The sequence below is a fragment of the Telmatherina bonti genome, assembly GCF_933228915.1.
Source record: "Telmatherina bonti genome assembly, chromosome: 9".
Classification (NCBI taxonomy): domain Eukaryota; kingdom Metazoa; phylum Chordata; class Actinopteri; order Atheriniformes; family Telmatherinidae; genus Telmatherina; species Telmatherina bonti.
Window position 1 is genome coordinate 7,476,094 of NC_136627.1, and position 26,797 is coordinate 7,502,890.

At 44.8% G+C, this 26,797-nt stretch overlaps 1 protein-coding gene across 1 annotated transcript; it reads left to right on the forward strand.

The window, feature by feature from the left end:
* Positions 1-233: 233 nt before the first annotated feature.
* Positions 234-20,653, forward strand: fam131ab (family with sequence similarity 131 member Ab; the record flags this gene model as incomplete). The annotated part of the gene is made up of 5 exons (XM_079246556.1): positions 234-269; positions 11,414-11,507; positions 11,589-11,771; positions 18,903-19,034; positions 19,998-20,653. 5 exons carry the CDS (start codon positions 234-236, stop codon positions 20,651-20,653), a joined length of 1,101 nt encoding a protein of 366 aa, XP_079102682.1.
* Between the last annotated feature and the right edge of the window lie 6,144 nt (positions 20,654-26,797).

Below are 26,797 nucleotides of genomic sequence, written 5' to 3' on the forward strand. Positions count from 1 at the left end.
CATGTGTGTGCAGGTGGGGAGGGGGGGGGGGGGGGCTGCGTTTTACTGGGGGTGGTGGTGGAGAGGAAGAAGAGTTGCGGGGCTGGTTTTCTTTCTGCTGCTAAACATCGCGATGCTACGCGAGTTGCAAGAAGCTTTCCTGGTGTGCACGCGAGCCGGAGACAGAGGAGCTTCTGACCACATCCACACTGAAGATCTGGTCATTCTGTGGCGTGGAGTCCAGTCCTGGCACGATGGTTCTGACCGCGCTGACCCAGTTTAGCTGCAAGGTGGGACACGTTTCTGATTTTCATTCGCACGCACGAGAGCGCGCACAAGTTGCACGTCAGGGTTGTTTTTTTTTCTTTATGAAGCCTGTTTGCTTCTTTACAGTTTCAGTTTTTTGTTTTTTTTGTTTTTTTTTTTAAAAAGATGACCATTTGGTTTTTTACCAAGACACCACATCTATGTGCTCCCATCTCTTCTGTGTCTCCGGGGGTCGTTTTCTATGTCCCCCCCCCAACCTCTCCGCTCGCGACTGGCTCTAAATCCAACCTGACTCACATCCATCGTCTCCATCCCCCCCCCCCCCCATCAAACCCAGATATTGTGTTATTCTCGCGCTGTTAGGTCACCCTCCACTTGATGATCATGGCGCCTTGCCCCCCGTCTCCTTGTCGCGTAAGGACGCGCTGTAGCCCCATAAAACCCACCCTGAGCGGCTTTCTCTGGGCTCACCCCCCCGGCTATCACTCTGCCACCTGTTTGCCTTTTATTTACCCTGCAGCCTGAACATGTGTGCTATCACACCGCTGCTTGGTCTTGACCTAATTGCGTTAATTCGCTTCTAAGTCTGCCTGGAAGAGAGAGAGAGAGAGATGCATGGTGGAGGTCTCTCCATCTGCAGTTTCCACGACAACGGAAACTACGGAGGAGAATGAGGAGTGTGTGAATGTGAGCCAGAGCCACAGTATGAACGGAGATATTAAATGAAAAGAACATTTTTTTGTCCTCTAGGGAAGAGGTCTGTGAGAGATCAGAGTCAGGAGAAGCAGATTAACTCAGATTAAGAGACAAATTAGACACGCGTGGAGCTGGACTTTTACACACTCGCACACACACACACACCTGTGTGATCACATTAGAAAGGCATGAGAAATAAAACATCTTCACGTTAATAATCTGGTCAACCAAATGGAAACATTTACAATATGGGTGCAGTGTTGTGTGTTTGTAGACGGATCGATGGCTTTTGGTGGAAGACTGGATCTTGTCTCCTGACCACAGTGATTTAGGTGGTTCCACATCGGCCTGATCTGTGTCCTCCCGCTTTACTAAAATGTCTCCCTTTCTCTTGATCCTTATATTTCCTAAAGAAATAATCCCTAAAGAAAAGGTATTTGTCAGGTCATATACAGTTTCTGAGACATTTTGCATCTTTTATTGCTTCTGCCACCTCCCAGTAAGCACAACACGACACTGGCCTTTTATAATTCTGACGTATTACTTAGTATGAAGTCGTAAATATCCTCTGAAAAGTTTATTTTCATTACATTTAGTTAAATCCCCAAGTTAAAAAAAACCTGGAAGGTCAAACTACATTTTTAATTGGACAGACCTGAAAGGGAAAAGTCTGGTGACCGTCTACATTTCTCCATTTTCATACCTAGCATGCTACTTTTAAATCAGCAGCCTTGCTAGCTTTGTTTACATTAAACTAGATCATGTAGCTTAATCTTAACACAGATAGTTGAGCTTCTGATGAACTAATGTGTTGTTCCTAAATGTGTTCACCAAAAGTTATCTAGTACTAACCTATTAGCACTGCTACGTAGCTTCATGCTAACTCACATAGGCTAACATCAGGGCCGGAAATAAAGTGCACAGGCCTCTGGGCCCAGAGTGTTCCAGGGGCCCCCTTCCCCACCGCAACATTGTGAAAATTGTGAATAATACACTGTGAAATGACATTTCTAACATCTCTCAGCCAGTGGTACCAATAGCAACGAACTGAACAATGTGGTGTAACTATCTGGCTTTTATATACATTTCATTTTATGTTCAAACTGCTGGTGTTTTCCCTACATGGGCCCCACACGGGCACCAAGTGGGCGTGGGCCCCTGGGCCTGTGCCCATAATGTCCATTGAATGTATTCACCAAAAGTTATCTAGTGCTAACCTTTAACTAGCTTAGCACTGCTACGTAGCTTCATGCTAACACCAGGTTAATACCTCACGTAGGCTAACATTAGTTACTCGCGGATGTCAACAATAAAAGATGATTAATTAGGAAACTATTTTAAAACATTTATTTGAAACTAGTGTATTGATACAAAGCCATTTCTGTCCTCCAGTGACCTGTCAATCACCTGCGTGCCATCTGGGGTGTCCAATCAGATTTCAGAGATGACAGTGACCGCACTCTTAACCCCGCCCCAAGTTTTTGTTTGCTGTTCTACAAAAGGCTCATTTGGTTCTGTTTCATTACTTTTATACATGTTTGGAGGCGGTGTGGTCATTATGACACCTTCACAGAATCACACCCTCCCCTCTCCCGGGTTTAGGATGGGCTCAAATGACGGTCACGTTCTGGAAAATAATCTGTCCAAAGCACGTGCGCATCTTTCACTCCTCTAAACAATTCTTTGATTGACTAATGTGGCCTAGATTCAGTGGTACAATGCTTCCCAGGCATGTGATCCGATCACACCCAGATAAACGGAACATATTGGATTGTTCTGCTGGGAACCTGAGCTCGCGCTGCTAAACGGCGGGTCTTTGACCCGCAGAGGGACTGACCCTCTTCCCATTGGACCCAGTATGTGAGACGGGTGCTGGTGACTAATCGAGCGAGTTGTTGTAACCAGAACCGCCTCCCTGCAGCGGGGGCCTGGAAACAGGAGCCAGGCTCTGACATTTAGAGGGGCCCACCTCTTAATCTCGTTTTGCAAATCTGATTTGAAGAGTGGTGAGCATGCGCGCGACTGTGGGCGTGTGTGTGGGAGCTGTCCAGGTGTTGAAATGTCTGCTGAGAGCTGCAACGTTTCTGTGTTGATGTGGAACGGTGGTCCCTTTACTGTCTCCGGGGACTGTCGGTCATCATAAGCCAAACCTGATGTCATCAGGCAGTTTTTCATGCAGGAAATGGAAGTTTTTGGTGACGATGACGCCACAGATTGCAGCGCACGACGCAACACAGGTAAACAGCAGGAATGTAAAAAACAAGTCTGATCACTTTTATTATATCGATGCAGATTCCATGTTTGGCTGCACAAATTATGCACCGATTCGGACTGACATGAGATGATTTAACAAAATCACTTCCATTCATATCAATTAACAAACCGTGGCTCGAACAGTGTCATTACCTCACGTTTATCACGTGATTCACACAATACGGCGCTGCTTTTCCTGAGATTCGTCAACATAACGACAACCAGGTTGTCAGTCAGAATAAGACAAAAAGAGCTTCTCTTATCAATGTTATATAAAGAATTAGAAAATAGTCTGTTTACTATATTTTCCCAGTAAATATGATGAATAAAATTAAGCATTAAATGTTCAGACATTCATAGTTCAGGTTAGTTGTGATCCATTTTATGTCAAAGCTGGAGAATAATCTGCAGAGGATGAAGCATCTAAGATGATGATTTAGTCCTGTTTAGTCGCAAACCGAATATTTTTATAACTTTGTTATAACAACCAGTAGAGTCTGACTTTATCACAGTTACACACCACAGCTTTGGTTTTGCTTGTTAGAGCAAAGAAAATGGAAAGATTCAGCGTGAACGTCTTGCAGAGGATTACTGTGTCCATGTTTGATCCATATTTTCAGTTTGGAGCGATAATATTGCATCGCTGATCGCTGAACTGCTGTGTAGTTACAACCCTGGTAAACATGTTGCATAATGCCACCACAGGCATGTCGCTTGTTCTCAGCCTCTCTCTCACCGACAAAAGCGTTGCAGCTTCATTAAATATAAAAGGGCTGTGTGCTCCTGGAGGAGTCCTACCTGCATGTAGAGCATGGCTTTAAAGTGCATGGAAGCAGGCTTCTCCCTCACACCTCACCCTGTCTTATCTCACTACATGCAGTCTGCTGCAGGAATGAAGTCCAAACACTTGCAAAGGACGCTTCTTCTCCTGATACAAGCACTTTCTGGAAGTGATGCAAACTTTAAAATAAATAAATAAAAACTTCTGCAGGCATCTCTGTGTCTTAAAGGTGCCTGTTTAAAACAAAATGGAAATATTTAAGTTTAACACATAAGAACCAAGCGGGACATATATGATGCATAAAGTTTCTGAGAGCTTTTGCATCACTTTATAGTAAGTGTTTCCTGAAATTTCTCTGGACATGATGTGATTTCTGCTCCTTAAAGGTGGAGTATGTAAGATTTTCAATATTTAAAAAAAACCAAAAACTAAAAAATAACTACAATCATAATTAGATTTTTTTTTAAACATGTAGATTCAAGTCTGTCCATATTTGATGTGTTATTAAAGTACAAGTTTAATTACAAGTTTAAAGACCCTTCTTAAATGTTTGCCTACCAGTAAAAAAAAGTGCTTTTTGTCATTTGTCATTACTCAAACTTGTAATTTAATAGCGCATCAAATATGAACAGACTGAAACCTACATGTTTAAAAAAAACTTTCTAATTATGATTGTAGTTATTTTATTAGTTAATTTATTTTGAAAATATTGAAAATCTTACATACTCCACCTTTAATGGACACCAGAAAGTAGGAAAATACACTGTAAAAAGTTTGACATGTCACATATGGTAATAAATGGTAAATTTCCCTATAAAAATGGGTGCTTTTTTAATTTTAGATCTGGTTAAAGTGACAAAATAAAGACCTCATAAAAAAATTGGACTTATCTGATCATTTTGTCACGTGTTGATCTGGTCTTCATGGTTCTTTATGGAGGAGGGAACTGCAGTGAGATACAACATCTCATCTTGGTCATCAATCCTGAGCTGCTGGCCTGGGCTCCTGGTGGAGGCATGGGTTGGCATGGTGACTGCATCCTTACAGAGGCTCCTGAAACTCATCGTCTGTCTTCTTTTCTCGCTCCAGCTTTAAACCAAAGCCTGTTATGATATTTGTCATATTCGCAGGCTTTAGTTTATGGCTGTGTGCGGAGCGGCTATGAGGTGTACGACTGTCCAGCTGCTGTAACCTTCACGTGGCTCTCTTCCTCCTGACAGTTGCGGTTGACGGTTCGTTGCGCGTGGACTGGAGCGCGGCGAGCTCCGTTTCTGACCTCACGCTTTTGGGGAACACGCGGACCTGCTTGGCACGCAGACTGATACTGACAGCACCTTTGAGGGTCCTGGACTTCAGCAAGGTGCCGCTCAACTCTCTCTTTATCCCAGAAAAGTCTGAGTTTTGGAAGCAGGTGTGGTTTTGGAGCTTCCTGCAAAGCGTCTTGTCTAAGAGGCGACATGGTCAGGGTTATTAAAGCATGCATGGTTTGGGGTTGCACGAGCTCTGATCTGATCATATGAAGCAGATCTAACAGTTTGAAGCTGTAAATGGTGACACTGCTCCACTTTGGAGATGTTTTCTGATAACAAACTGGTGGAATTAATGGTGCATCAGTGCCTCAAAGCATCCCTTTAAGCTGTGACATTAAGCCAGCTTCTTTAACTGGAGTGTCGGCTTTCCCTTCAACAACACGCCAACATGTCTGCTGTGAAAACACTTCACGAGCCGAGGGCTCTTCTGCTGGAACTCTATGTTAAGAAGTGAACTATTTAAATAGTTAAATCAATGTTTAAGCTCACATCTCTGCTGTTTTACTGAAACAGTGAAGGCATCAGGTTATTTTGCTGATCTTTTCATGCAGTGAACATGATTCTTATTATTAATACAAGGCTAAATTATTCCTATTTTAATTTAAGTTGTGAAAGGAGCTCATATTAAATGGTGAAAATTCACTTTTTGTACCAAAATATCAATATTTTTTTTCTATCTGAGGAGCACTTCCGTTTTGCTGTGATGATTGGATGCAGGCTACAGGTATGGTAGTGTTTTATAACCTTCTCAGGCTTCTAACAGATTTAATCAGAGATGACAGTCTCTTTGTAATTCACCATATGAAGCGGAAAATTATTTTCCCAACCTTCCAAGTTGAATAATTACCTTATTAATTAATCTATTCAGGTCTGTAATGTAAGTTTCAGCCCAGGGATATTTCGCCACTTCAGTTTTTACTTTTTTTTTTTTTTTGAAAATTAATGTTAAACGGTAGGTTTTTATAGTTATTTACATGTCTTTCGGCTTCGTTTACAATTAATTTTCTGTTTGGAAATGGAAATGGGGTTTCAGTGATGTGTGATGCCTCTGGCCTGTGGAGAAAAGAGCCGTGCAGACAGACCTGCAGTGCAACACATTTGTGTCTGTGTCCAGTTGATTGCAATCAAATGAAGGTCAAACGGCGGGTCACTACAGCGGGTGCATTAGCCTGAATTCATGCTGGACGACGAAAGACGGAGCCTTATGTTGCACTGAGGTGATGATGACGGTAACAGTGGTGAAGATTCCACCGTGCCACACACCATCTGGGTGTGAATGTGATGTGACGCGGGGATTAGCAGCCTCTAAGTGATCCATTAGGAAGCGCAGCCTCACTGTCTTCATGGGCAGGTGTGTTACTGAATACTGGTCACTGTGGGAGACGGCTGAGCTCACTGCACAAGCAGCAAGGAAAACAGGGAAGCACATCATTTTTTACTGTTGTTGACGTCATGCAAGCATGCAGACGGGTTGCTCCATGGTGACTGGTTGCCATGGCAATGTTCCCAGTGTGGGAAAGTATAGAGGCAGGAACGGGTTTTACTGTAGCAGAGATGTTTGGGTTATTTTCTACACATTGAAGCAGTCATCGCACTGGTCTGACTGGTTTCTCACACAGATCAGCTCATTGCCTGATGAGAAGAGCAATCCGAGCCGCTCCAAGCGTCACTACGGGCCAGCCTCCATCTTTACAGGACTTTATGTACTGTAGTTATTCCTACTGGGAAATTCGCCTCCGCTACTGACCCATCACACGGGAAGTTGGGGGGTTAAAGGCCTTTATTTGGTTCCCACAGTGGTTCCACTTTGTTGCCATACTGGGGACTTTAAACTGGTTCCAAGTCCACCTGTCTAACCACTAAGCCTCATCCCCTTAACCCTTCAACTTTCACACTAACAGAAAGGCCAGAGAAAAGTGTTTCTCTGTGTTTTCTGCATCAGACAGGATGCAGGCAGGATTCAGGCAGGATGCAGGCAGGATGCAGACAGGATGCAGGCAGGATGCAGGCAGGATGCAGGTAGGATGCAGGCAGGATGCAGACAGGATGCAGGCAGGATGCAGGTAGGATGCAGACAGGATGCAGGCAGGATGCAGACAGGATGCAGACAGGATGCAGACAGGATGCAGGTAGGATGCAGGCAGGATTCAGGCAGGATTCAGGCAGGATACAGACAGGATGCAGGTAGGATGCAGGCAGGATGCAGGCAGGATGCAGGCAGGATGCAGACAGGATGCAGACAGGATGCAGACAGGATGCAGGCAGGATGCAGACAGGATGCAGGCAGGATGCAGGCAGGATGCAGGTAGGATGCAGGCAGGATGCAGGCAGGATGCAGGCAGGATGCAGACAGGATGCAGGTAGGATGCAGGCAGGATGCAGGCAGGATGCAGGCAGGATGCAGACAGGATGCAGGCAGGATGCAGACAGGATGCAGGCAGGATGCAGGCAGGATGCAGGTAGGATGCAGGCAGGATGCAGGCAGGATGCAGACAGGATGCAGGTAGGATGCAGGCAGGATACAGACAGGATGCAGACAGGATGCAGGCAGGATGCAGGTAGGATGCAGACAGGATGCAGGCAGGATGCAGACAGGATGCAGACAGGATGCAGACAGGATGCAGGTAGGATGCAGGCAGGATTCAGGCAGGATTCAGGCAGGATACAGACAGGATGCAGGTAGGATGCAGGCAGGATGCAGACAGGATGCAGGTAGGATGCAGGCAGGATGCAGGCAGGATGCAGACAGGATGCAGACAGGATGCAGGCAGGATGCAGACAGGATGCAGGTAGGATGCAGGCAGGATGCAGGCAGGATGCAGGCAGGATGCAGACAGGATGCAGGTAGGATGCAGGCAGGATGCAGGCAGGATGCAGGCAGGATGCAGACAGGATGCAGGCAGGATGCAGACAGGATGCAGGCAGGATGCAGGCAGGATGCAGGTAGGATGCAGGCAGGATGCAGACAGGATGCAGACAGGATGCAGGCAGGATGCAGGCAGGATGCAGGCAGGATGCAGGCAGGATGCAGACAGGATGCAGACAGGATGCAGACAGGATGCAGGCAGGATGCAGGCAGGATGCAGACAGGATGCAGGCAGGATGCAGACAGGATGCAGGCAGGATGCAGGCAGGATGCAGGTAGGATGCAGGCAGGATGCAGACAGGATGCAGACAGGATGCAGACAGGATGCAGGCAGGATGCAGGCAGGATGCAGGTAGGATGCAGGCAGGATGCAGACAGGATGCAGACAGGATGCAGGCAGGATGCAGGCAGGATGCAGGCAGGATGCAGACAGGATGCAGACAGGATGCAGGCAGGATGCAGACAGGATGCAGACAGGATGCAGGCAGGATGCAGACAGGATGCAGACAGGATGCAGGCAGGATGCAGGTAGGATGCAGGCAGGATGCAGACAGGATGCAGGCAGGATGCAGGCAGGATGCAGACAGGATGCAGGTAGGATGCAGACAGGATGCAGGCAGGATGCAGGCAGGATGCAGACAGGATGCAGGCAGGATGCAGACAGGATGCAGACAGGATGCAGGCAGGATGCAGGCAGGATGCAGACAGGATGCAGGCAGGATGCAGGCAGGATGCAGGTAGGATGCAGGAACCTAAACCCAAACGGTTCGACAAAGATTGACTCGGATTTTCCCTTGAAACAAAGACATGAAATTAAACTTTATGTGTGAGAACCAGCATGTGGAAGATACATTGTACATCACCAGGTTGCATCTCCTGGAGTTCAGCGCCTAATGTTGCAACGTGTGACTCAAACAGGCCCTCTAAGCAGCAGATTTACTGCCTTTTTCCCAGCATTATGTGCATATTTGTGCACTTCAGTTCTGATGAGGTGCAACTATCTCCACCGCCACACACACGATGCTTATGTTGGATATGAATCTTAAAATGTGGGGATCGTATTACTGGAATTCAGCTTTAATGTGGGATTATGTCGGAGTGTTTTAGTGTGGAGGAGGGTGTAAAGGTGCATGTGGTGGATTGAGATGCAGCTCAGCAGAGTTACCAGGCAGAATGATACAGAAACTTTGTTTTAGTTTGATTTTTATTTCCTTCTTTTAAAGAAGAGAGAAAAAAGTTTTACCAGAACAAAAACACACAAACCATCTAACACTGGAAACATGTTTAACCAAATGTTAAATGCTCAATAACAATATTAGGGATTACAAATTGGTCTTAAAAATATTAATTATAATAGTAACAATAATTATAAAAACAACAGTAATGACAATCATAATATTAATGGAGCATAATAATAATGGAGTTATTAATAATCATAAGACTTTACACAATGATCATAGTGTTTATAGTATCACAAACCAAGCGCAGATCTACATAGCCTTCATGTTTATAATGATACATTTATTATTAGCAGTTTATAATAATTAGAATGATTATAAATACAGATGGTATAATGGCAGAAATGGCTGCTATTTTTTTTAATAAATATAAACAAATAGACACAATTACTTCTAAACTACTAAACTGCTTCTTTTTCCTTTCCCTTCTTCTAATTGTCCACTGCCGCCATCAAATAAATATTTAATGTATTTTCTATAGGTTTTCTACACAAACATTCACCTGTACGTACATGTAAATATATCTACATTTTTTAACAATAAAAAAAACTTTGAAAAAGACTCAAACTTAAAACACATTTCCATCTTCAGGGATAACAGAATGTGTGCAGAAATGGTTTGTTTTTCCACCGTCTCCATCATATCGTCACCTGATGCTTCATTGTAAAAAAAAAAAAAGCTAGTGGAATAAGTTTGGAGACAGCTGAGACAGGCATTTCCCCTGAGGACCTATAAAATCCTCCCACACCAAACTGAGACGACTTCTTAGTGCAGCAGTCTGGAATATGCTCCGCTGTGGGTGGACAGCATCTGAGTTTTAATTAAAAGCCAATACAATATATCATCCCAGATCTCCTCCGGGGTGCGTGCCACGTCTCCTCCGGATTATCTGTGAGCTGCTCTGCGGCGCAGGAGGATTATCACGCCCCGCGGCGGCGGACGATACCATCGCAGACCACCAGGATCCCCTCTGCTTGTGTACAACCTGATCATTCAGCTGTTTGTCAGAGAAAAGTGAGGTCAGACTCAGAATGATGCTTCTGAGATGAGCTGAGTTGATCATCAAAGTCTGAACCTGGATGAAAGGAAGGAAAATGAAGCTTTAACTACAGTGAGACTCAGCAGTGAAGTTGTCTTCCCGTCTCTGTTAAATGATGTTCCTCTAAATGAAAGCTGAGACTCCAGTCAGTCCTGCACCACCAAAGCAGCCATCAAACCGCTGACTCTGCCCAGCGTGCTGACCCATATTGAGCAGCGACGTGGGGACATCAGCTGCTGATGTGCCTGTTTCCAGCGTGAGAATAGGTCAGGTTATAGAAGGAGTTTGCAGACAAAGGAACTTGTCAACACTTGATACTCCCTCTGTGGTTTGACTTCACTGAAAAGACCGAGTTGATGGAGGAGAGGACAGGAAAGAGGAGGCGTACGTGTTTTGTCTCGTCCTCTTAATGCGGCCTGTTTAGCGCTGCGAACGCAGATCTGTTGTTTTTCTAATAAACCTCTTTGAATGATTTGTGTTGCATAAATGTCTGCCAGTCGGGGGCAAAACTGAACACTGTGTAGCTTGAGAAGTTTGACCTCAGTTACCTGAACAAACTGCTGGCTTGCTAATTAGCTCGCAGGCTAATTTAAAAAGGTGTAATGCAGCCACAGCCTGCTTCGAGCCTCACTGACCTGCAGTCCTTCAGCCTGTTTCTGTGTGGAAACCAGACCTTTTTCTGTGCTGGATTACATAATTCAGCGGAAATGCACAGAAGAGTTGCTCCTGAAATGCTTATTATTCTGTAGAAGTAGGTGCTTGTGCTCACGTTTGTAGCTGTGACTCATTAAAACACTGCGTGCAGAGAGAAAATCCTCTGGTTTTCAAGGCCTTCAGGAACTGTGAAGTAACTGTAGTACTTTGACTAGAGGAGTCTCTTCTCCGCAGAAAGGCGGCGCAGGGTTTCCCAGTGAGTCACCGCAGCGTGTGATCACAACATTCCTGCTGGAACTCTGAGCTTTCATTTATTTATTGTTGTTTCAGGTGAATGTTGATGACACCATTGAGATGTTACCAAAATCAAGAAGAGCTCTCACCATTCAAGAGATTGCTGCGTTGGCACGATCCTCCCTGCATGGTCAGTTATTCTGCCTCGCCGTTGTCAGTGCTCATGCTCAGTGAACATGATGTAGCTTTAAGGACGATATCTGTCATGCAGGCATTTCACAGGTAGTGAAGGACCATGTGACGAAGCCCACAGCGATGGCGCAGGGCAGAGTGGCCCATCTGATAGAGTGGAAAGGCTGGTGCAAGCCTATGGACACTCCTGCAGCCCTCGAGTCGGACTTCAACTCCTATTCTGACCTGACGGAGGGAGAGCAAGAGGCACGCTTCGCTGCTGGTAAGATACAGCGTTTCTTCTGCTTTTCATCAACTTTACAGGAAAATGACTCCTTTCTGTCACATCTGATGCTACTCTACAAACCACTTGACAAATACACACCTCAGACAGGACGGAGAGATCTATCTATCTATCTATCTATCTATCTATCTATCTATCTATCTATCTATCTATCTATCTATCTATCTATCTATCTATCTATCTATCTATCTATCTATCTATATCTATCAATCAATCGGAGCCAGAAAATAGTTAGTTTCTTGGAACTAGTTATAATAATCAAACCCAAACAGGAAACTCAGAAAGATAAGTTAATAAACAGTGACAAAAAAGATTAATTTTCCCACCATGAAGAGCCATGTTAGTTCAACTTAATCTGCAGTTTCTGTGTAAATCAGTACTGCAGCGCCTGTAAACGCACACACACACACACACACACACACACACACACACAAACACACACACACAACAGAAGTTAATGGAAAATCAAACTGAAACAAAGTTGAAACTAGAAAAGGTTAAGTACATATGTACTCTCCCAATACAACTACTTCAACAATGTGAAGAACTTATGACTATGATGTCAAACAAAGCGTTTATGTGTGCGGCGACCATCACATGCTTGCTGTTAATGGCTAGATGTGTGAAAACCGTATGAAAAAGTCCTGAACCCCTTTAGAAATGTGACGTTTCAGGCAGGATCCTTTTCACAGACACACAGTCAGCATGAAGACACCACCTCTAATATATACAAACGCGTATCTGTGTGTGTATACATGTTTATTTAGACTGTGTGTGGATGTGTCTGATCCCATCAGGTGACATCAGGGGGACTGTTTATATGAAGAGGCGTCTTCATGCTGGCTGTGTGTCTGTGGAAGCGCTACTGGCCCAAACCTGGTTCAGGAGCATTTTTTACCGAGCCGACTTCACTTTTTTATATTGTATTGACCCAGCATCACACACCTGGGATGTGTGTGTTTCTTCCAAGTGCTTTTGCTGTGTGAAAACACACACTGATGAGGTGTGTGCATCAATTCACAAAGTCAGCCAGTTAGCAGGTGTGTCGGCTTTGTACTGTCAACCTTTTAAAGCTGGGGTAGGTAATGTTGCTCAGAGACATTTCTTTTTTCCTTTGGGTGAAGTGGTTCCTTGTCCTGATAGTAGTCTGTACATTTTGTAATCATGAACAATAAGAAATATAGTTAGACCCCTCAGTTTACTTTAAATCTGTAAAAACTCAGACCCAAATGGAGTTGTTCATTTCTTATATTTCGTAAGCTTCTTCTCCCGGCTCCCCTCCTCCCCCTCCAGCAGTGCATACCTGATAGCCACACCCTGCATATAAACAGCGTGTTAGGATGAAAATACAAAGTAGTGAAGAAGAAACTCTGAAGGTAAACATGGCTGAGAAAATGCAGGAAGGATTTCCCGACCCGGCTCGGTTTATTTGCCTCTTCCTGCTAAACAGAGAAAGAGAAAATTGTTGGTGGAAAAAGCTACGAATAAAAAAGTCTCGGATCATGCAAGGAGCAGAACCAGAGGGGGAGGAGCCAAGACAGGAGGAGGAGCCATGACAGGGGGAGGAGCCATGACAGGGTGCCACTTTCACATCTTGCTTGCTCCCCAACATTACCTACCCCGGCTTTAAAGCCTAGCCTTGGAACCATGGGGCAGAAAAGTCCAAATTTTGAAAAAAATTTTTAACTGCTGAAAAAAGATTTCGCAATTTATTTTTTTTTGCTATTTTCACCATTTATTACCATGTAATAAGTCAAAATGATTGCAGTGTAATCTTCTGCTTTCTGGTGTCCACCAGGGGGCAGGAGACCTGAATCACATGGTCTACAACAAGGTTTTCAGCAAAGTTTCTACCATAAAGTGATGCAAAATGTCTCTGAAACTGTATGTTTCACACATGGGGAAAAGGTTTTTTATATAAAGGGAACTGTAATCTGATTACTTGCTGGTGGACAGATCACATCTGGCGAAAAGAGTCAGATCTCAGCAACCTGAAGCAGATTGTTGGTGGCAGTGAGGTGATGTTGTGCGGTGAGAGAAGCGACCGAATCCTTTGCCTCCCATGATGCAATCTGACGCATCTGAATGCAGTTATTCAGATATAAATCTCAACATCCCAGCAGTCAAAACTTTTCCTCTCCAGAGGAGCACATGCAACATACATGTTTCATCCAGAACATGCTGACTGCTGATGGAAAACATGGAACTGTCCCTTTACAGATAAATGAATCAGAACTCTCATTAACTGCACGACGTAATTAAACCTGAACACACAGACGACTTCTTAAACGGCTTTGTTCTTCACCAACTTGTCCTCCATCTGGTTGTCCCTCCTCTTCATCACCTCCGTCTCCGTTCGACTGGTTTTTCCGTGTTTTTCGCTCCGTCCTGCCTGTTCTCCATCCGTTCACTGGCTTGCTCACCCCCTGCAATGCAGACTTTCAAGGTTAATTTGCACAGTAAGGTTTTGCCCCTGGCTACTGCCACCATGACGGAGCGATTTTCCTCTGTGCCTCCTCGTTCTGCTGATTCCTCCCCTCTTTAATACCTGTTTACACAGCTTATCTAGTCCTAACGCCGTCATGTGAGCGTTGCCTTTAAAAGCTGCTGATAAGATGATTCAAAGATACTGCTTTATCAGGAGTGCAACACGTACCTGAGTGCACATGCTCAGTAGTTTGACCCTCGGCCCCCCCAGTGCACGACTGCTGTATCTGTCTTGTAAATGACACAAAAACACAGATGCTCTTCTTGTTCTTATCTAAAAGTTGCGGAGCGTTGTCTCTGCAGCTCGCAGCTTCATCACGGAGGTACCCGTTGTGCTGACTCGTTTCATTGCTGTCAGCTTCTCCTTGCAGCTCGATGATGCTGTTACCACGGCGACTGGGCATGCCGTGCGAACGTCAGTTAGTGAAGATGTCTGTGAAGCGAGTGTTTGCGTCCACTGACTGAGGATTGTTTCTCCTCTCATCTGTATGGATCACATGGAAGCAGTCGCTCTCCTGAGCCGAGGCTAACCAGTTAACCAGTTAACCAGTTAACTCAGAATCCAGGCCACGCCTCCGCTTACTCCCTGAAGCCAGCTGAGCTTCTTTTACCTGCTTCACCCACTCATATCCCGTCCTCATCCATCCTCCTCTCCCTCAGCCTTCATCTATCCTGCACTCTGGCTTTTATTTATTCTGGCTTTTATTCCCTCAGTTCTTCATCCATTCTTCCTGATCACATCTGTTCATCATCTCTCCGTTTCTTGTCTTCTCACCATCCTCACTCTCATCCACTCATCCGTCTGGTCTTCCTGCTTTCTCATCATTCATCCATCCCTCATTTGTTCATGTATCCCTTCATTTATCCTTCCTCTATCTTCCTCCTCCTCATCTCTCATCTGAGTTCTTTCTTCATGTCATTCATTCATCTCGTTTCTACTGGGGGCTACTGGTTGGCCGGTGGTCCTCCCCTCAGCTTGGATCATCTGACAGATGATCCAGTCAGAGAACCTCTTCGTCACTTCCTCATCCGATGTGAAAACATCAGCGTCGTCGTCGGCTGTCAGACATGAAGACGATGCTGACGTGTGTGAACGAGACGCTTTAAATGGATCCGATCTGCAGCCACAGCGCAGAAATACGCGACTCTGTAGCGCAGTTCTAATAAAGTCGGATCAACAGAGAAGCTTTTTCATTCCCAGAATAAAGCAGCACAGATCATTTTGTAACTTCATTAAAATGGAAAAGAAAAAACATTTAGGATTTCACTTTCAAAACATGCAAATAGTCTCCAAAAGTCAATTAAAAACGTCAGATTTGAAAATGAAAATTCATTTGTAGAAATGCTTTTTCATTTCTGTTATCGCTGCATTATATGACTCACAAATAAAATAAATAACAGATCATCTAAACTACATTTTAGTTTTATCGTCAACACTATGACACAACTACAAAGACAACGAAAAGGACGTAGCTTTGTCGTTTGCAGGTCAACCCCACTGAAAAGGCTGCAAAATTCAGTTTGAATACGCAATCCCAGGCGGCGCAGGAGAGTGACGCCTGACAGTGATTTACATTTAATACGGCGGCGTTCGCTGTGCACGTTCGACCCGACGCTGAGACCTTGACATAAAATATTCTGAAAATGAAAAATCATTTCTGTTGATCTATTTTATTGGAGTTATCGTACAGAATAACCTCCAAGTTTATGTTTTTTTTTTACAGAAGTATAACAAAAGGCCTGAAAGTAGGCTACCTCCCACATGTTGCTGCATCGCTTTACACATACACACACACACACACACACACACACACACACACACTGTTGGCGTGCTCTGTTCTCTATAATGGGCTTGTGTGCGCTGCTGTATGTGGGTCGGTGATATTAAAACGTATGTTTGCAGCAGGTGAATGCCATCTGTCTTCCTCCGCTGAAAGAATTAAAAGGGACTTTCAAAGGAGAACTAAAGAGCAGGCTGAACAATTTCATCTGCAGGAGGATGCGGCAGTGTGTGTGAGGAGGGTTCAGGGCCCAGCAACGCAGGGAGATGAATGAGAGGATCGATCTCTCCCTCTGTGGGAGACAACACATGAATACTGAGTGTTCACCACAGAGAGAGCCGGAGCGAGAGACATGCAGAGGAGGAGAGCGAGGAGAGGGAGCTGAAAGATTGCGGGGGGAAAATCCAGCCAGCAGCAGGAATGAGGAGAGTCAGGCGAGTCGATGGAGAATGTTATTGAGAGATGATTGGAAGAGAAAGGTGGCGTCGAGAAGGACGGGGAGGAATACAAAGCAGATGGATGAAAAGATGGGTGAATGTGGGGGGGTGCAGAGGAAATGACAGCTGGATTCACAGTCTGATTGTAGAAGATCAGGCAGTCTGATCTTACAGCTTATTGGTTACAACAGATGCTGAGTCACACAGGTTTTACATGAACATGTGTGAGAAATAATTACGTGTTGCTTCCATGATGTTGTGACGAGGTGGAGGAGGACCAGATTACAGGAGCGCTGATGGGTGCGAGTTCATTATGTCTCAGCTGAAACAGAGAATTTGGCTGTTTGATGTGCTTTCTGGAGCATTCATCCACATCAGACGTTACAGGAGGACTGCTGCAAAACCTCCAGTCTCTGATACAGCCAGACTCATCATAAAGAGAAAATGTGATGGATAAAAAAAGAGAGCAAATGTTGTGAAATCTGAAGCATCTACCAGCTGAAAAGCTCCATCATTACATGACCTTGGGTCTTTGTTTGTGGCTGCTGAGGTCTGAAAGCATCTTTACTTAAGGACTTGTTCAGATCTGGAGTTGAATTTAGACCTGCTCAGCGCTTAAAAACACAATAAGACGGGTCTGAAATCAAATCAGTACCATAATAGCACAGAACATGCTGCTGACTGACAGCACAAACGTTTGGAAATCAGTGTTTGTTGGATTCTTTCTTTGTTGTAACGATGCTGTTTGGCAATTTTATTGTACTGATGGGAAGTCTGTTATTTCATCTTTAAATGGAGACACATTTGTAATGAAAATGTCTTTATGGGATGAGCAGCAGAGTGTGGGTTTGGTCCATGAAAAATGTTCCAACTCTGTGCGTATGCCAGACAGCTGATTCCGCTGCCGGCTTTTGTTTTAAGCTTCCTGTCATCCAGGTGTTGACATGCAAACCAGCTGGATCAGAGGGTCAAAGTGTGGAGAAGACATGGAGACCAACATGACAGCTTCTGGTGGAGGCAGTGGGATGTTGTTGCACTCATCATACGAGGAAACGGCGCGGAGAGATGAGGAGATGAGACTCTGCAGCCAGTGGTGATCCCGTATCATCAATCTGGGATTTAACTCCGTCCTCCAAGAGGACACGCTAGCTCCCACAGCCACTTTATCAGAGACCACCTCCAGAATCTGATAGTCTGAAGCTTTTGCTTTTAAAACAAAGAAATTGTTAACTTGCAAATATGTCTTCAGACTTCCAACATCCCATTGAATAAATGACACCAAACACAACACTGGCATTTCCAGAGAAGCCACAAACTCAACTCTGCTGCTCATCCCACAAATACATTTTCCTTACATAAGTGGCGCCGTTTAAAATAAACACACTCTCTGACATTTTAGGCTTATTGCCAAGAGACATCGTCACAACAAAGAACTAATCCACCAAATGCAAATTCCTTCCATTTGCAAAATGTTTAACAAATAAATTAGCTGTGGGATTTTAGTAACGTTAGCATGCTAGCATGCTAGCATGCTGACCAAAAATGTGATTCAACATGCTACAGGTGTCATTTTGAAAAATATAATCATTAATAAAATTAAGTATTTTTCTTTTAGTTCAGTTTGTGAGAATGTGGGTAAGCACGTCACTTCTCACATATTTGAAAGTCTTGTACTTTGATGGTCATTTAGCATAAGTTATGTAATAAATAAAAAAAAAAAAAAAAAAGTTAAGACTTATTATTTTGTTATATATATCTATATCTATATCTATCTATCTATCTATCTATCTATCTATATATATATATATATATATATATATATATATATATATGTATATATATATATATATACATATATATATATATACATATATATATATATATACACACACATGCAGAGGTAACACACAAATTAGTTCATGTGACTGTTAAACAGTTTCTCCATCCAATATTTCCTCAGATCAAAGGTATCACGACAACAGCTCGGTTGAGGGTTTATTAAAGCCTCTATTATTATTGTGATGATGATGTAATAATAATAATAATAATAATAATAATAATAATAATAATAATAATAATAATAATAATAATAATAACAATAAATCATTCATGAGAAAATTTCTTAAATATTAAATCAAATGGAAAAAGAAAAAAAAAAAAACCTAAAACCAGAAAAGAAGCTTCCTCTTCGCTCTCCTGTGAACGGATTTTCTCTGCGACTCGACAGAAACGCCGAGCCGCGTCCATCTTAAAGGTTCGAGCTGAACAGCTGTAGAACGTGGACTGTAACGCTCTGCTCAGACCTGTCAATCAGAACGAATGTCCTCTAGTTGCCATGCCGACCACGTATCTGCTTGCATGCATTACGCCGCTCACATGTGTGTGATGTGTGTGTGTGTTTGCAGGTGTGGCGGAGCAGTTTGCCATTGCGGAGGCGAAGCTGAGGGCCTGGTCCTCGGTGGATGGCGACGAGTCAAACGATGACTCATATGATGAAGATTTTCTGCCTGCCAACGAGCCCACCACACAGAGCACAGGTAAACACACACACACATACACACACATACACAGCCGCTAAATCCCATTTATCGATTGATACACACCCATTACACCCCCTCTTCCTCATACACCCCCCCTCCCTCTCTCTGAAGCCTTCCCTGTCCCAGTGCCCTAGTTTTCATCCTCTCAAGACATTTTTTTGTTCCTCTGCGCAATTCGATATCCCTCCTGCAAGTTTAATATCATTTCCTCTGCTGCAGAGCCAGAGCCTTTGTGAGGATGCTGTGTGAGTGGGTTATAAATACACAGCGTGCATTGTCCCAGCACTGTCTATGTGTAGGTGTGTGTGTGTGTGTGTGTGTGTGTGTGTGTGTGTGTGTGTGTGTGCCACAACATTCATCTTGATTACACGCAGCCGCCAATAACATGAACTGCAGCTAATAACGTTCAGCCTGTGGAGTGTGTTTGTGTGTGTGTGTGTGTGTGTGTGTGTGTGTGTGAGAGGGGTTACCAGGTTTTCACCTTCTGGCAGAGGCCATTTAGGCAGAGAGATTTCACACGTACCAACCTGTGTGTGTGTGTGTGTGTGTGTGTTCATGAAATACGAGCCGAGTCACTGATCCTGTAAAACCACAACTTTGATCTTTAATGACCTTCAGTAGATTGTTGGTTATGGATGATGCAAACTGAGCAAAGCCCCCGGTTCTACCTGGTTGCCACGGCGACTGATCAGGTCTTCAGAAGGTGAATGAACGCTGCAGTTTGCCGTTTATGTCGAACCCGTGTTGCACTTTGTAATTTCCACCTGCGTCTGCATGAAATCTGCTCATTAAGCTGGAAATGCAACAAAACAGAACCGTGCACGTGAACGCGTCACGCTCCAGAGTCTCCACAGTGGGTTTTAAACTCACAGAAATGTGTGTGTGTGTGTGTGTGTGCTGCTGGAGCTTCAGGTCATATTTTAGGCTCATCTCATGTGTCCTCTCCTATTGTTGCTCCAGATGTGCCGTCGTACCCCCCCTACCTGAAGGACCTGATCCACAGCCAGCTGTGCCACCACCTGGGCCTGCGGGGGCCCTGCTCTGAGGGCGGGGGAGGAACGGGAGAGAGCGGAGGCAGCAGAGAGCCCTCCCCCACCGCTGGCTCACCGGACACTCTGTGCTCCAGCCTTTGCAGCCTCGACGAGCAGCACCCTCTGCTGCGAGACCTGGGGGGCCAACGCTGCTCCCACGCCCACAGCAACGCCGCAGAGCTCGCTGCAAAGATCCTGTCGGCGCTGCACGGAGGGGAGGAGCTGCTGGCACGGCTTCAGAGGGTGGGGCAGAGTGGGCCTGGGGGGCTGGGAGACTGCAGCTTCCACAGCCTGGGTGGGGGGCGGCGTGGCGGCAGGCCCTGCGGGGGTCAGGACTCTCCCTGCTACTCCATGTCGTACTCTGAGACGTACCTGTCGCCGGGGGAGGACGGCGACACTCCCTGCAAGGACTATGAGAGCACCCTGTGCCAGGTGGAGGCGGGGGGCAACGGGGGGGAGTACCCGCCTGACTATGACCCACGCAGGAGGGTGTCTGACGTGGCTTCATCTGGGGTGGTGTCCCTGGATGAAGAGGATGAAGAGGAGGAGCTGGAGGAGCGGGCAGAGGAGCCAAACATCCAGTGATTCCTCTCCTCCCCCCCACCCTCACCCCCCCACATCAACCTGGGGTACTTCCTGTTTTTTTTTTTTCTCCCTGTCTCCATGACAACATCTGGGAAGTGTGACTGATCCAGAAATCATCTGTCTTTTGCCTTACTCGCAGCATTGCTCCTCCTCTTCCTCGTGTCGAAGGCGTCCAAACAATCTCTTTCATCGGTGTGAACACAGCGAGCCAGACCAGTCAGAGCGGCCTGGCCCGGCCCGGCCCGGCCCGCTGCAGCTCGCCACGTTCTGCCCTGCAAGACGCCAGGCAGACGGAGCGACTCAGCCCCAGACTCTGACTTATCTCTGCATGTTTTGAAGCGCTGAAACTGAGGGGCTGATCTGGTCTGGGGCACGACTTGTAATCTCCCCCACCTTCTCCCCCCTTAGAGGGGGGAGGGGGGCAGGTTGACACTGCATCCTGACACCTGCCCTCTCCTCCTCTCGTTCTCCTACTCCTATGTTGCAAGAGACTGAATCGCATCCTTTTGGGCATGGCTTGCTGAGTATGCCAAACTATTTAACCCTGTCACTGATAATTATGAGTAAATGCTGGAATGTCTTTAAAGTGACAGGACTTAGTATGTATTTTAAAATAAAGTTTAAAAAAGGATTCGTCACAGATGATATGACAGAAACGATATGCTTTTCTTGTACTAGTTTTCTATCACTCAGACATGGTGTCATTCACGTTATCCCAGACGTCATCATAACTGTTCTGTGGATCCCCGACACCAGAAAATGAAAACATGTGCAGCATGACCCTTCAGCGGTAGATGTTGGGACGGGAGGAGACAGAAAGGATTTTTTTTTTCCTGTGAAGAGATGAGTTGCGTTGGAGATTTTCTATATTTTTGTATGCATTGTCTTGCTTTGATCTTTCTGCCTACGCGGCGTGCCAGTGTATGTGGTTTTTTGCACGAAGCTAACGTGGCTGTAGATTTCTCCTTTGTCTTCATTATCACTGTGTGATATAGTCTACTGGGAAACAAAACAAACAAACAAAAAAAAAACAAAACAAAACAGTGAAAATGTGAACAGAAATGTTTTTTTTTTTTCAAAAGAGGATACTGTGATACGTTTGTTTTCTGCCCTTCGTCATGATCCTCATCAAGACTTCTGGTTTTTCTTTCCTTTACTGAAAACTTCATTCTTTCCTTTCATACTGACTCTTGGAAAGCTTTGCCTTTTAAATCTATATTTTTCCCTCCTTTTCTATGATGTTTGCAAAAAGGGCATGTCTATCTGACACATGCAGAACCTTTCATCTCCATGGTGACGCGAGGGAGTTGTCATTCATGCAACTCAGGAAACCCCATACCAGAGCGTCGATGCATCCCACCCACATGCACACACCTCTACTCTGTCACGGTCATCCTCCATGTCTATATGTATGTGTGTGCTGCATGTGTGTGTGTGTGTGTGTGTGCAGAGTTATTTTCTAAAAATGATTAAAGCACAGATTCGTTCCCAACTTCAATGCTGTTTGTCTAGAAAAGCCTCAATGAGTAAGTTTGTATTTGGACATGTTGTGAAACTGTGTATATTATATAATCGCGCGCGTGTGTGTGTGTTTATTGTAAGATGTCAGCAAGCACTTGGAGCTTGCAGTGTATGTCCATTCCAAAACTCACCCAATGCAGCGATTCCCTTTAAACCAGTGTCTTGTGTAGCTGAGCTCTGGTCGCAGGATGACCCTTTCTGGAGATTTCCCAGCGTTGATGTGAAGGAAAGCCAACGATGCAGAAATATGAAGCAAACGGAGAAGCTTTAGTTCCGTTTTGTAACTTCCTAACACGCAACCAATGAAGGCAAAGGATCCCAGTAAGGAGAGTTGGCAAAGACAACTCAGGGGGAACCATAGAAGCTGTGCCTTTCATGTGCTCACCTCCCAGTTTAACCATCATCCTGCATGGTGTCAAAGCTCAGCTTTGTTCCCCTCCACCACTTCTGGTGCTGGATGGATCGTCCGGCCCCCTGTGGCATCTGATGTGTGTGTTCCTGCTGTAGGGAGAGGTCACTGCAGGCCAGTTTGCGTCACCGTCCTTTCGGTTGACATTAAAAGCCGACGAAGCGGTTGTGCTTTTGTCCGGACATGGTGACGTGAGCACGCCATTGTTCCCCGACCCCTCTTCTCCTCTACATATCAGCTCACGTTGACCACCGCCGTGCAAGCCCTTTCTGTGTCTGTCCTGCTTAAAGTGTGTGTGTGTGTGAGACGGGAGACGGACACCTTGGTGTGATGCGATTCTCATCACTGCAAAAACTGAAATCTAAGTAAGATTAAAACCTGAAACTGAGTACATATATGCTTATTTTTATTTAAAGGAAAGATAATTCTTAGTTTTTATGCCAGAGAATTGTTTTAAGAGTATTTTTTACTTGTTTTGGGAAGTCTTCTTGTTCCGTTGGCAGATAATTTATCTTATTTTAAGCAACATTTACCTAATTTTTGTATATGTTTTTTTGAGGCTGAGATTTTGCAGTGATGTCCACTGAGCAGAGAATCCAGATCCGAACCCCTCGCCGGTGGTCTGCCTCAGATTTTCATCCTTCTGTGGACGTTTTGTCCTCACAAATACAGAAATGGAAGATTTGCAGCTGATTCAAACACAGACAGCATGATGAATGTGTCCCCGCTCCATCCTCCTATCAGTGTCCTGTCATTTCCTCCCACTTCTCTTTGTGTCTGTCCTTCCTTTCATTCCCTCCCTCTCCCTCTTCACACACACACACACACACACATTTCCTCTCTCCCCGTCGCTCCAACCCTCCCCACAGGCAGCTTATTACATAACTAAGAGGACATCTGAATGATGCTACCTACAGACAATTAGCGTGCTGATGACGAGGAGATGTGTATCTCTGTCATGTCTGTCCCTTTTCTCCCCCCTTCATCTGCATGATCGCCACTTTCTGGTGATGGCTCTGGAGGTTGGTTGTCTCAGAAAACTCTCAGCCCTCCTTTGTTTGGATGTGATTGATATTTTCTCAACCTGCTAATGGAAGAAAAACCCGGCCGTCCTTGACTCAGACAGATGTCTTTAGACTGAAACATGTTCCCTGTCGTGCCAGCATGTGTGTCTCTGGGCGGTGTATTTTAGTCTGCTGCTACAGGCCAGCGCTGACATTGGATACTTATCAGAGAGAAGTGCTCCAGATTTCCTGTTCCTCTGTGTGTGTGTGTGTGTGTGTATGTGTGTGACAGTTGCAGGAGCTATAAAAAGACATCAAAACATCTGTCGGACAGTGTCAAGGCAGGAGGGTGTATGAATATTCAGTTGGCGGTGGCGCCCCTGTCAACCTTGTAACCTACTTACCATTGGAGAACAAAGCTGAAGGGCCTGGGATCGTGCACGTCAGAGCCAAACCTGCAAACGCAACCAGGAATGACTGCAACTGCTGGAGGAGCTGAATGTGAAATGTGGAGACAGTTTGACCCACATATGCTGTCTTAATTAAAAAGTGTCAGAACCCTGGTGGATTTGGGGTTGGGTGCGGAGTGAGGTGGGAGTTCAGAGAGCAAAGCCATAAAACAAACTACCACACTATGAACTAACAGGGTATGAGAAGGGAGACGAGCCACAATGAATGTACTGTCCCATCCTCACCCTGAGTGGGATGCATTTCACCATCACACACACACACACACACACACAACCTTCTCGCTCTGAATCCCAAACGTCTCTCTTCCTTTCTCCTTTCTTTTCCTCTGATACTTTTCTTCCTCTTTTGGCTGAATGTAATTATTTGAATATTGCTACTTTGGATTGAAAAAAAATATCCTTGTTTGCTGCATCTGATATTATTTGAAGTTAATAAAAGATTGTTATTGTTCTTTGCAAAAAAAACAAAACAAAAAAAAACCTCTGGTGTGAGTGGCTGTCTTCATAACACACACACACATTTCATAGCTGGCTGTGGACACACGACATAAACCCTGCCACAATTAGCTTCCCGACAAGAAGACATAATTATTATGAAGTTATCATGAAAGTAAAAGCCTGTTGAGGGAGCTAATGTGTGCAGTGATGAGGTGGTTGTGCTTTTTTCCATGACATCACGGCCCCTGGAGTGCTGGTTAATCTGTTTGATGGGGGTGGGGAGCTCCATCAGCGGAGAGCACATTCACCCACACTGGACTGTTAGTCAGTAAACCCCTCAGCTGTGGATGAGATGCTTCTTAAAAAGAGGTTTCTGAGGATTTTAGAAAAGGAAAAACGAAAGCATTAAATAAAATAGAAGTAAAAAAAGAACGTAGATCAAACACACATAAAAATTTTTTTCCTTCTTTTGACATTTCCACAGATTTTTCAGAGGATAAAGCACAACAGGTGTGTCTTTATCTGCCAGGTTGGACCCACATTTTCCTTTAGAACTGCTTCAATTATTTGTGTCATAGATCCAACAAGGTGGAAACGTTCCTCAGAGGTTTCGCTCCATGTTGACATGAAGCTTCACACAGTTGCTGCACATCATGATGAGAACCTCCCGTTCCACCTCATCCCAAAGCTGCTCTGCTGGATGTAGATCTGGTGACTGTGGAGGCCGTTGGAGGACAGTGAACTCATCGTCATGGTGGAGATGATGTGAGCTTTGTGACATGGTGCATCATCCTGCTGGAAGTTTCCATCAGAAGATGCTACACTGTGCTCAGAAAGGGATGGACATGGTCAGCAGCAGGACTCAGGTAGGCTGTGCTGGTTAAACCAGGTCATGTTGGGACTAAGGAGGCTAAACTGCTTGAACTGTTGATCCAAACCAGGATGGATCCATGTTGTCATGATGTTTCCAGCAGATTCTGATCCTACCATGTGAATGTGGAGCTGAACTGGAGACTCATCAGACCAGCAACGTTTCTCCATCTTCTATTGTCCAGTTCTGGTGAGTCTGTGTGAATTGTAGCCTCAGTTTCCTGTTCTTACTGACAGGAGGGAACACGCGGTGGTCTTCTGCTGCTTCCAGGTTTGATGTGTTGTGTGTTTAGAGGTGATGTTCTGCATATCTTGGTTGAAACCAGTGCTTATTTAACTCCCTGTTGCTTTTCCATCATCTCCAACCAGTCTGTCCAGTCTTCTCTGACATCAACCAGACATTCAGGTCCAGACAACTGCTGCTCGCTGGATGTTTTCTCTTCTTCAGACCTTCTCTGGGAACTGGATTGAGACTCTTCCGCATTAAGCCCCGCCTCCCACCACTGCACTACATCGGGAGCGCGCACCGCACCTGCTTTCACCGTCATTGTAACATCTCATTAACAGAAGGATTAGGCTGATATGAACTCAATAAAACAACAAAATACAATGTCAACACATAGCATACAGCCCTACATGTTGGAACCTGAATCAGAGCCTGAAAACGAAGTGGAAAACAGCAACCCACAGCAACGAATGCAGCAGGATGTCTCTCTTTGGTAAACTCACCAGCCATCGTTGGAAATAACTTTATCCCACGTTTTCCACCCGCCTGATGTATTTGTACATGCCCTTGTTAACCAGTAGAAGGTAACCAATCACCGAACCTTATCCCCCGGGACGTCACAAGGATTTCCAAGTAGAAAAAACTCTCTAAAACGACGCGTTTTTCGTTGCCATGGAAACCGAACGGAGAGAGTGCTGGAACTCAAACTCAAACATGCGTTTAGGTGATAAAAAACAGTGTCGTTCACATGTCTGATGAAGATTCAACACTGTAACACTGTAGAAAGCTCAGAAAACTCCAAATACCATAATAGCACCCCTTTAAATATTGTAGTAAAATATAGTTATATTTATCTAAGAAATTATTTAATATGTTTATAAGATATTCAATGAAAATATAACTACAAAATTTCAAGTAAAAATCAGCACAAAGAAAAGTATTATGCACATTTGCTCTTCCCATAAAACATGCTTGTTGCAATGGAGGCCATTTTTCTTGAAGAGAGAAAGAAAGTTCACAACCCCCCCCGCCCTCCACGACCTCAAATGAAGTACCATTTAAAAGCACTAAATGTCCTCTTTAAAGACCGAAAGGTGTTAGTTCAGTAGCATTCAGGGAGATGAAAATATTTAGGTTTACAAAGGTCCTCCACAGAGGACAAATTGAACTACTGGTAGTCAGGAGGATATATCAGCAGTTTCTCAA